The sequence below is a fragment of the Elephantulus edwardii genome, unplaced genomic scaffold, assembly GCF_000299155.1.
Source record: "Elephantulus edwardii isolate Elephantulus edwardi_28Jun2011 unplaced genomic scaffold, EleEdw1.0 scaffold00050, whole genome shotgun sequence".
In the NCBI taxonomy this organism is placed as follows: domain Eukaryota; kingdom Metazoa; phylum Chordata; class Mammalia; order Macroscelidea; family Macroscelididae; genus Elephantulus; species Elephantulus edwardii.
Window position 1 is genome coordinate 12,342,332 of NW_006399800.1, and position 11,506 is coordinate 12,353,837.

Here is an 11,506-nt window from a genome sequence, read left to right on the forward strand (position 1 = left end):
ATTCAACCAGGAAAAGTGTAAAGTTATTCACTAGATTACAAATTGATTCATTGGGGTTTCCCTTTTGTGATGGTATTGTTGTTGTTCTTGTGTACTGTAGAGTTGAAACAGATCCATTGCTGACGCTCCAGCAGATTTTCAAGGTAGTTAATTGCGTGGGAGGACATTACCCCTCTGTCTCAGGCAGAGCAGCTGGTGGCCTCAAACCCTTAGGATTACAGCACAGCTTTTTGCCACTAGGCCACTAGAGCTCTCTTTTGTTATGTAGGAACTGCCTAGGTTTGACTCTCCGTCCTGACGTCTGTTATGCCTAAAACCTTGGATAAATCTTGTGCCCCAGTTTTCTTAACTGTAAACTGGAGCTGGCATAGTCTGCAAGTTATGCTGCCAAGAAAAAAAGTCCAGTGTCTCCTGCTATTGGAAAACCTCAGTTAGTCACCTCCCATTCTCTTAGAAAAATGGTTTGTCTCATTTCAATACGATATGCAACCTGCAACTCTAACATAGGGTCGTTATCCATTGGAACCAGCTCAATAGCAGTGAGGCTAGTTAAGGTTGCAGACATTGTCCAAACCACATTTAGTTGTTGTTATGTGTCTGTGTTAGTCGTCTGTGACTATGCACAATAGCTCTGAACCCTGTCCTATCTTGAGCCAAGTTCACTGTCTCTGACACACCTAACCCCATTATCCCAGTTTACAAGCGCACTTCCTACTTCACAGTTATGTTATTCCACGTCTGTTGTGTGAATCAAATGAAACTATCATGTTCACTCTAGTTATTAAAACCAAGGCAAATTTTACAATGTTCATGCTTGTTATTAAATATGTTAGATCTGGAAAGTCAGCATTTCCCAAAATGAACCTAACACAGCGGCACACTGAACTACACATTGTTCCTAATAAAGAATGGAAACCTAGTTGAGAATACGGAGATCAGATTTAACAAGTATTTAAAATGCATAAAAAGACCAGGTATCCCTAGTGCAGAGAGTGGGACCTCGATCACCTCTTTTTGTTTGCAGAACGAGAGTGTTTATCTTTTCCTGGAAAAGCAATCCACAGCTGTGGGAGATCAGAGTTCTCCTTGGAGAAGGCTGGCTCTCTGAAGCGTCCCCTGGGGCCCTGGCCGGATGCAAGGTGATGACAGTCTTTCCGAGTGTCCCCCGTGTGATCTGTTTCCCTTGGAGTCCTTTTCGTCACCCTTAGCTCTCTGACTCCCTGAGTCACTTTCTGCTCCTCCTTCTCCTCTATCGTGCCAAACTGGGGAGATTCTGGAGCGCCCAGCTTCCCAGCCCGAGCAAAACCCGGAGAGGTGGAATCCCCCGCTTGGAGCGCCCCGGCGGCCACTGGGCATGCTCCGTCGTCAGGCAGGTTCCCGGCCGCGAAGAGCGGGAGCGCCGCTCGATTCCACCCGCAGCCGCGCGTCCTCAGCGCGCGCACCGAGCGGGTGCATGATGGCGGCGGCCACGGCGGGGAGCGCCAGCGGCGGCAGCAGTGGGGGCAGAGGCGGCAGCAGCAGCAGCGACACGTCCAGCACTGGAGAGGAGGAGAGGATGCGGCGCCTCTTCCAGACGTGCGACGGCGACGGGGACGGCTACATCAGCAGGTAGGCGAGGAGGCGCGGTAACCGGCTGGGGCTGGACCAGCCCCACCGTGCAGCCCTTGACCCCTCCTTTGCACCCTTCGACCAACTTCCAGCAAAGTTGCTCAGAAGCTCATGGGGAAAGTTGGCAGGGACTCTGGGATGGCGTCACCGGCTGGGCCACCGGAGCCCAGGGGCAGCTCCTCTCGCCTTTGGAGGTGCCAGTTGGTCCAACTTTTGCCAGCGTTGTCTTTGTCTGGGTATTAGGAGGTATCTCTTGAGATGCAAGTCTTTCTTTTGCAATCTACTAAGGGGGACCCGGGGATCTTGGACATAAGAAATCTTCCTCTAGGGAAACGAATTAAAAGGCTGCTCCACAATGTCCAGATCTGGGTGTCAGGATGCTGTCTCTCCTGACAGCGATGTGTCCAGCTCCTCCATAGACAGCCCCAGGGTCAGACAGAGGGAAGGATGTGCGCTCATTGACAGCACATTGACAATTATCTCGACACACAGTCCCTGGATTCCAAACTTCATAACCTAAAGGATGGCTTAGTTTGACACTCAGCAGGGTTTGGTTTTGTTTGGGGTTTGCTTGTTTGTTTGTTTCCGCCCGCTAACCTGAGGGGGAAAGGTGCTCAGGCACAAACTGGGGATTTGAAGGTAAGTCTAGAATATAGAGTTTCTTCCCTACTCCAATTCGGTCCACTAACCATGTGAGCCTTTAGAAGTGTGTTGCCGCACGACTGTGCCACCACGTAGACTCTCTGGGGCGGTAACTTTCAAAATCTGTTCCAGAGGCAGTGTTGCTGCTTTCTACCCCAGGCTTTTGCAGAGTTTGACCAAATAATCTCTAAACAAACAAGCTAAACCCATTGCTGTCGTCCAGTCAATTTTCACTCATAGCGACACTATGGACAGAAAAGAACATAATCTTTAAAGGAACAAAGAGGCCATTCTTTTATCCTGCAAAAGTTGCAGAGTTTGAATTCCCGACCTTTGTGTTAACTACTCCTTAAATGATTAATGTTGCCTAAATTTTTACATAACTTTCTTAACATTTTAAACACTGATAGTGAAGTAGGCCGCTGCGATATTTGTGGTATACTTCTAAGAAAAGTTGACGCAGGACACTCAAGACAATAAGTACTGATACAGTTTTCATTGATCTCAATGAAGTAAGACAGCTGAAATTTTGCATTGTATTTGTTTGGGTGATGGTAGAGAATCTGTCTGGAAATTAGGGTTAGGTCTTTCTCCACCTTGCAGGTAGATGTATTTTCTCCACCTCTCAATTAAAAAATAAAAAAATATCCAAAACATATTTATCTAATATGTATCGGGCAATTTGACAATCTCATTTTTTGGTACATCCAATTGTGATAACACTTTGGATTTTATTACTTTTATAACATTTCACTGGGAAATATTAGTTGTTGTTGTTATGTGCCATCAAGTTGCTTGTGACTCATAGCAACCCTATGTACAACAGCCCAAAACCCTGCTCTATCATGTGTCAATCTCACTGTCTCCAACACAGCCACCTCCATTACCCAGCCACTGAATCAATCCACCTCATAGAGGGTCTTCCCCTCCCGTGCTCCCAAGCATGACATCCCTCTCCAAGGACTAGTCCTCATTGCAACATGTCCAAAGTGTGTCAGACAAAGCCCCAGAATCCCTGCCTTCAGGGAGCAGCCTGGTTTAATCCTCTCCTGGATAAACCTGTTCATTTTCTTAGCAGTCCATGGTACATTCAATACTCTTCTCCAGCACTGCAGCTCAAAGGTATAAATTCTCTTTTTATCCTTCCTAGTATTGTCCAGCTCTCTGATGCATTGCAAGTGATTGCAAAAACCACAGCATGTTCAGGCACACCTTAGTCTCCAGAGTGACACCATTGTTCTTCAGTACTTTGAAGAGGTCCCTAACAGCAGACTTTCCCGTCATGATACGTCTTTTAATTTCCTCGCTACTGGTGCCAAGAGTGTTGACTGTGGAGCCAAGTAAACTAAAGCTGTGACTAATCAATATCTTCACCATCCATCCTGATGCTGCCACTTGTCCCACCAGTGAGAATCTTTGTCTTCTTGATATTGAGCCTTAATCCATAGTGAAGGCTGCAGTCCTTGACCCTCTGAAGCAAGAGCTTCAGGTCTTCCTCCGTTTCAGCAAGCAGGGTTGTGTAATATGCATAATGCAGATTGTTGATGCATCTTCCACCAATCCTCATGCCACACTTCTCCTCATACAGCCCAGCCCCCTGGATAATCTGTTCTGCATATAAGTTGAAAAGGTATGGAGATAGGACACATCCCTGGAGTATTAGAAAGATACTTTCAAAATGTAATTCCAGTTGGCCCTACACATCGATTTTCTCCCGAAGACTTTTTCTTTTTCCAAGTCTGGGATTAAAAACATATAGTTTGGATAGTTTGTTGTTTTTCTACTTTAAAATCCATAACTTGATAATAAATGAAATCTATACTTTCCAAGCTGTTGTTGTTGTTATGTGCCGTCGAGTCGTCTGCGACTCATAGCGACCCTATGTACAACAGCCCTAAACGGTGCTGTATCCCGTGCCAATCTCATTGCCTCCGACACACCCATCCCAATTACCCCAGTCACTCAATCAATTCACCTCAAAGAGGGTCTTCCCCTCCTGCGCTGTTTTCCACTCTACCCAGCATGATGTCCCTCTCCAAAGACCTGTCTCTCCTTACAACATGTCCAAAGTATGTCAGGCGAAGCCCCAGAATCCTTGCCTCCAAGGAGTAGCCTGGTTTAACCCTCTCTAGGATGAATCGGTTTGTTTTCTTTGCAGTCCATGGTACATTCAATACTCTTCTCCAGCACCACAGCTCAAAGGCGTCAATTCTCCTTCTATCCTCCCTAGTCATTGTCCAACTCTCTGATGCATAACAAGTGATTGCAAAAACCATGGCCTGTATCAGGCCCACCTTAGTCTCCAGAAAGACACCGTTGCTCTAGGGTGCAAAAAAGATTTTAACTCACATGGTAATAGTTCACATGAAATAAGCTGGCAGAGTTCTTTTCCCTTCTGGCCTATAAATGTATAATTTTATCGAAACTGTGCCATCTGTATATAATTTTATGCAGTAGATATATTTATCTGGAAGGATAATGAGTTTTGTAAGCAAAATGTGCTTACCGTTTTGGAGGTAGAGGCTTTGTACCAAAAAAAGAATGGACAGAAGTGGAAAGAGCAGTTTAACATTCCTTGAACCACATCACTTTAATAAAAAGCTATTGGAAAGTTGAAAAGTATGTGCAGCCATAACTTTAATAGTCAGTGAAATTGCCCTGGACATTAATTTATTGTGCCAGAGTTCCTTATAGTAGTGTAGGAACGATAATCTCATTAGAAAAAAAGCACCAAGGATTTTGTGTTTTTATAGTAAGTACAATTTGCCTACAATGTATATGGTATAGTGAACCACTGCCATCAAGTCAATTCTGAGTCACAGTTACCTTTTAAGATAGTCAAACTGCTTCATGGAGTTTTCTGAGGCTGTTTTTATGGAAACTGCTTCATCTTTGTCTAGCAGAGAGGCTGGTAGGTTTGAACCATTGACCATTTGGTCATCAGTCCAGTGGAAAACCTAAGCAAGGTTTGAATCATTGACCTTTTGGTCATCAGTCCAAGTGACCAACCTAAAACATTATCAGGGCTCTATAGTTAATGAATAAACCAAAGAACCTAAATCCATTGCCACTGAGTAAATGAAAACTCACAGTGATCACCTATTGATTTCTAAAGTTGTACCTCATTATAGGAAGAGACTACCCATCTTTCAAAAATGACTAGGATAGTACATAAACAGAGAACTGCCAGTAGTTCAAGATGAGTTTAGAAGAGCCTGTGGCGCCAAGGATATTATTGCTGATGTCACATAGATCTTGGCTAAAATTAGAGAATATCAGAAGAATGTCTATTTGTGTTTTATTGGCTATGCAATGACATTTCACTGTGTGGACTGTAATACATTATAGCTAACTTTGAAAAGAATGGGAATTCTAGAACACCTAAGTATGCTTACACAAAATCTGTTCCAAGACCAAAACGCTCTTGTATAGAAGAAGGGAACACTTCATGGTTCGAAATCAAGAAAGGAATGCACCAGGGACATATTCTTTTTTCGTACCTATTCAATTTGTATGCTGAGCAAATCATTTGAGAAGCTGGACTTTATGAACATGAGTATGACATCAGGATTGGAGGAAGACTCATCAGCCATCTGCATTATGTAAATGACACAACCTTGCTTGCTGAAAATGAATAGGACCCGAAGTGTTCACTACAGAAAATAAAGAACAATAGCCTTCAATATAGATTACATCTCAACATCAAGAAAACAAAAGTTCTAAACTTGAGTTGATAGCAACATCATGATAGAGAAAAGATTTAAATTGCCAACAATTTCATCTTCCTTGGATTCATACCCTTTGGTACCAGCAGTCAGGTGATTGGGAGATGTATACTGTTGTTGTTTTGTGCCTTTGAGTCGCTTGTGACTTATAGTGACCCTATATTCAATAGCTCTGAACTCTGTTCTATCGTGAGCCAACCTTATCATCTCTGACACACCTACTCCCATTATCCTAGTCATGGAATCATCAAGGGTTTTCCTTTCTTGCACGTCCCTCCATGCACCTAAGCATAATGTCTCTCTTCAAGGACTGGTTCCTCCTTGCAATATGCCCAAAGTATGTCAGAGGAAGCTTCAGAATCTTTGCCTTCAAGGAGCAGCCTAGTTCCACCCTCTCCTAGGATGAAGCTGTTTGTTCTCCTGGCAGTCTATGGTATATTCAATATTTTTCTCCAGCACCACAGCTCAAAGGCATCAGTTCTCCTCTGTGGTCCCCAGTCATTTCCCAGCTTTCTGATGCATAACAAGTACATGGCCTGCCTGGATCAGGCTCACCTAAGTCTCCAGACAGATACAGTTGCTCTTCAGTGCTCTGGAGAGGTCCCTGACAGCAGATTTTCCCAATCCAATTCATATTTTTATTTCCTGGATGCTTGTACCAAGAATATTTATTGTGGAGCCAAACAAACTAAAGCTTTTAACAATCTTAGTCTCTTCAATGTCTATCATGATGCTGTCTGTTGGCCCAGTGGTGAGAATTTTTGTTTTCTTGATGTTGAGCTTCAATCCATATTGAAGACTGCAGTCCTTGACCATCTGCAGCAAGTGTTTCAGGTCCTCCTCACTTTCAGCAAGCAGGGTTATATCATCTGCAGAATGCAGGTTGTTGATGAGTCTTCTTCCAAACCTGATGCCACCTTCCTCCTCATCAAGCCCAGCCTCCTGGATGATCTGTTCTGCATATAGATTGAAAAAATATGGAGATAGGACACATCCCCAGTATACACTCTTACCTGTTTTGAACTATGCAGTGTTCCCTTGCTGTGTTCTGATGGTTGTCTCCTGGTCCAACTATAAGTTTCACATAAGCACAAGCATATAATGTACTGGGATTCCCATTCTTCTTAGAGTTAGCCACAGTTTGTTGTGATCCATACAGTCAACTCCCTTTGCATAGTCAGTGAAATACAGATAGGCTTCCTCTGGTGTTCTCTGTTTCAGCCAAGATCCACCTAACATTAACTATTATGTCAGGCTCCTCTAAACCCAGCCTGTACATCCAGCGGTTCTCTGTCATTGTATTGTTCCAGTCATTTTGGGATCAGTTTCAGCAGAATGTTGCTTGCTTGTGATCTTAACGATATTGCTCCATAATTTCTGCACTCTGTTGAGATGTATAGCAGTAGGAAAGTCTGCTGTCAGGGATCTCTTCAAAGGCCTGGAGAGCAATGATGTCAGCCAGTTTAAAGACTAAGATGGGCCTGATTCAAGCCAGTCTTTTGAATCACAATGATCTGAAAGCTGGACAACAAGAATGACAGGAGAAGAATTAATGCATTTGACTTGTGGTTTTGAAGATGAGTGCAGAATATCCAGCGACTGCAAAAAGGACAAACAAATGTATCTTAGAGAAAGTGCAGCTGGAGTGTTCCTGGAGGCAAAGATGGTAAAACTTTGTCACACGTATTTTGGACGTGTTTGGAGAGGTTATTCCTTTGAGAGACTTCATGCTTGGAAACATGGAGGGTCAGTGAGGGAGAGGATAACCCTTAATGAGATGGATTGATACCACATATGCAGCAATGGATTCAAATGTGTCAAGGATGATAAAGATGGTGCAGGGTAGGGCAGAGTTCAGATCTGTTCATCAGTGACATCTGTCACTATGAGTTGTACTTGACTCAATGGCACTTAATAACAATAACAACTAGTCTTTTTCCCATGAAGTAACTGGTGGATTAAAACTGCTGACCTTTTAGCTGGCAGACTGATATATATATATATCTCATGTGTGAACTTTGCCACATGATAGATAGATAGATAGATAGATAGATAGATAGATAGATAGATAGATATAGATATAGATATAGATATAGATATAGATATAGATATAGATATAGATATAGATATAGATATAGATATAGATATAGATATAGATAGATATATCTCGTGTGCGAACTTTGCCACATACTTTGGACATGTTGCTAGGAGGGGCTATTCCTTGGAGAAGGACATGAAGCTAGCTAGGAAGGGTGAAGGGTCTGCGAAAGAGAGGAAGATCCTCAACCAAGTGGATTGACACAGTGAATGCTAAAATGGGTTCTTATGTATCAAGAAGTGTGAGGATGGCGCAGAATAGAACAGGGTTCAGATCTTTTGTTGATAGGATCGCTTGAGACTTGATGGGACCAAATGACAACCACCTTTTGAAGCCACTTCTTTATGTTGCTTCTGTTTCATAGCCTTTACTTACCACTCCACAATGAAGAAAGGATTATTGTGATATTTTTGTTTTAACGTGACAATCAAGACTTTCTGTTGTTGTTGTTGGGTGCCATTGAAACAGCTATGAATCATGATGACCCCATGAACCACAGATCAAAACCTTGTCCTATCTATACCACCCTCACAGTCTGCACTATGCTCAAGCCCCTTGCTGTCGTCACGGTATCAGTTATTTCCTTGAAGGTCTTCCTCTCTTTTGCTGACCTTTCCAAAGAATGCTGTATTTTTCCAAGGACTGGCACCTCCTGATAATGTCCAGAAGATGTGAAAAAAATTTTCACCATCCTTGCCTCCAAGCGGCACCCTGGCTCCACTCCTTCTAAAGCAAATATGCTTGTTCTTTCGCTATTCCTTAGAAAATTCGGTATGCTTCACTAACACGGTAATTCAAATACATCATTTACTCTTTGGTCTTCCTTATTTCTTGTCCAGCTTTCATATGGATATGATGTGGATTAATTGAAAGTACAATCGGTTGGGTCAGGTACACTGTGCAAAGAGCAGTTGCAACATGTGGGTAGCTGAGTCTGACTTCTACTCGTTTTAGAAGGAGGAACTGCCCCTCATTAATAAGATCCAGAGTACTAAACAAATAGCTACAGGGTTAGACATGCCACCCCACATGCTCCTGCACCTATCTCTACCAATCACTGGGCCCAATGTTCATTGCAACTTGACTCACAGACTTTACTCACAGTTGTTTGGTTTATTAGGGAAATAAGTTAGGGAACGTGAGAAGAAAAGAATATCACACAGTGCAAGTCCAGGTTTAGTCCAGCAGTCTCAAGCTAGTTTAACAAGGCATAATTCATCAATTAGCGAAAGTCCAGGTTCAGTTCAGCAGAACATATGCACCTCTGGTTTCCTCAATCATCCAGCAAACTTTATATTAGAGGAGTTACAAGTCAGCTTGTCTGTCCTTCAGTCACTCAGCAAGCAAACCCTTTAACTCTGACTTCATCTCTAGGTTCCTCTGGTTATACTTTGCCACAGTCTCTTTACAGCAATGCCACAGTCTCTTCACCCTCTCTTTACTACTGTCTTTCACAGTGTGGAGAGAGGATGAACCATGAAAGTGCTTTCTTGTATTGGTCTCACATCTGTTTATGATTTGCAAGACCATATGTCCACAGTTAAGGTAGCTGGAGACCGTGCCCCTAAAGCAATAGATAGAAAAGCCAGTTTTCAAGATTTCTGACACACCATGCACTTTAGTCTTTAAATAGACATTTTTGCTCTTTAGCCCATAAAGAGTTCCTTGACAACAGATTAATTTACATTGTTGTTGTTATGTGCCGTTGAGTCACCTGCAACTCACAGTGACCCTATGTACATCAGCCCTAAACCCTGCTCTATCCCTTGCCAATCTTATTGTCTCCGACACACCTATCTCTATTACCACATTGACCAAATCAGTCCAACTCATCATCAAGAGTCTTACTGTCCTGCACAGTTCCTCCGCCCTGCCAAGCATGACGTCCCTCTCCAAGGACTGATCCCGCCTTTCTACATGTCCAAAGTATGTCAAACAAAGCTTTAGAATCCTTGCCTCCAAGGAGAAGCCTGGCTTCACCCTTTCCAGGACAAACTTGTTTGTTCTCCTAGCAGTTCATGGTATATTCAACACTCTTCTCCAACACCACAGCTCAAAGGCATCAAATCTCCTTCTATCATCCCTAGTCAGTGTCCAGCTTTCTGATAACAAGTGATAGCAAAGACCATGATCTGTATCTTGGTCTCCAGACTGACACTGCTGCTCTTCGGTACTTTGGAGAGGTCTCTAACAGCAGACTTTCCCAATGCAATTAATCTTTTAATTTCCTGGCTGCTGGTACCAAGAGTGTTCACTTTAGAGCCAAGCAAATTGAATCTGTGAACAATCTCCATCTCTTCATCATCTATCATGATGCTGCCAATAGGACCAGTGGTGAGAATCTTTGTTTGCTTCAAGTTGAGCTTCAATCCATATTGAAGACTGCAGTTCTTGAGCTTCTGCAGCAAGCGTTTCAGGCCCTCCTCAGTTTTAGCAATCAGTGTTGTGTCATCTTAAAACCTTATGCTGTTTGAAGAAAACCAACAAACAACAGACTTGACCCTTGCCTTATTTTGTGTCATCTTCACAATCTCAACTATGTTTGAGCCCATAGTTGCAATCACTAGGTCAATTCATCTTTACAAGGGTGTGCCTAGAATGTGAAAGAAGGCTTTTACTTAAAACAAGCTTTCCAACTCCTACAATTAACATTCGATAGATTGAACTTTATCACATATCTCTGCCTATCTACAAGAGTCTGGAAAATTATTTCATTCTAATGGGCACATTTGCTTTCTAAGCAAACTCTGAGTTTTATTACTAGAAGTGGAGAATGAATATTGAGCAGTATGTAGGTACCAAAGTATACGAAAGAGAAGTAGAAACCAACCTGAGACACAGATGCCTTGGAACTGCTGCGTCACAGATCCAGAGCCAGAGGTCTTCACCCAAGCTTGTTGGAGGACTCAGGGAAGATGCCATAACTGGCAGGAGTAAGGGAATTTTGTGACGCTGACTTAAGCAGTAAGCCTGTGACCATGCTTGAAAAACTGTCTGAAATGAGGGATTGTATACTGCTGCCAACCAGAATTACAGCCTGTTAACTTCCCTAATAAACCCCAACTGTCAGTATGGTTCTGCCATCTGTGAGCTATTGCAACAGACTTCGGACCTGGTATAGCAGTAAGAAGATGAAAAAGGATTACAGAAGAATTGATGCCTTTGAGCTCTGGTGTTGGGGAAGAGTACTGAATATTCCATGGACTGTCAATGCTGTTGTTATGTGCCGTCGAGTCATTTCCGACTCAAAGCGACCCTATGCACAACAGCCCTAAACCCTGCTCTATCCTGCGCCAACTGCACCGCCTCTGACACACCCATCCCTATTACCCCAGTCACCGAATTAATCCATCTCATAGAGGGTCTTCCCCTCCTGCGTTGTCCCTCAACCCTCCCAAGCATGATGTCCCTCTCCAAGGACCCGTCCCTCCTG

At 43.2% G+C, this 11,506-nt stretch overlaps 1 protein-coding gene across 1 annotated transcript in view; it reads left to right on the forward strand.

The window, feature by feature from the left end:
- Positions 1–1,453: 1,453 nt before the first annotated feature.
- Positions 1,454–11,506, forward strand: part of MCC (mutated in colorectal cancers) — a 635,122-nt gene continuing 625,069 nt past the window's right edge. Inside the window, exon 1 of the mRNA XM_006886681.1 lies at positions 1,454–1,608. Within this exon, the coding sequence (XP_006886743.1) occupies positions 1,454–1,608 (155 nt within the window). The remainder of the gene's footprint in view (positions 1,609–11,506) is intronic.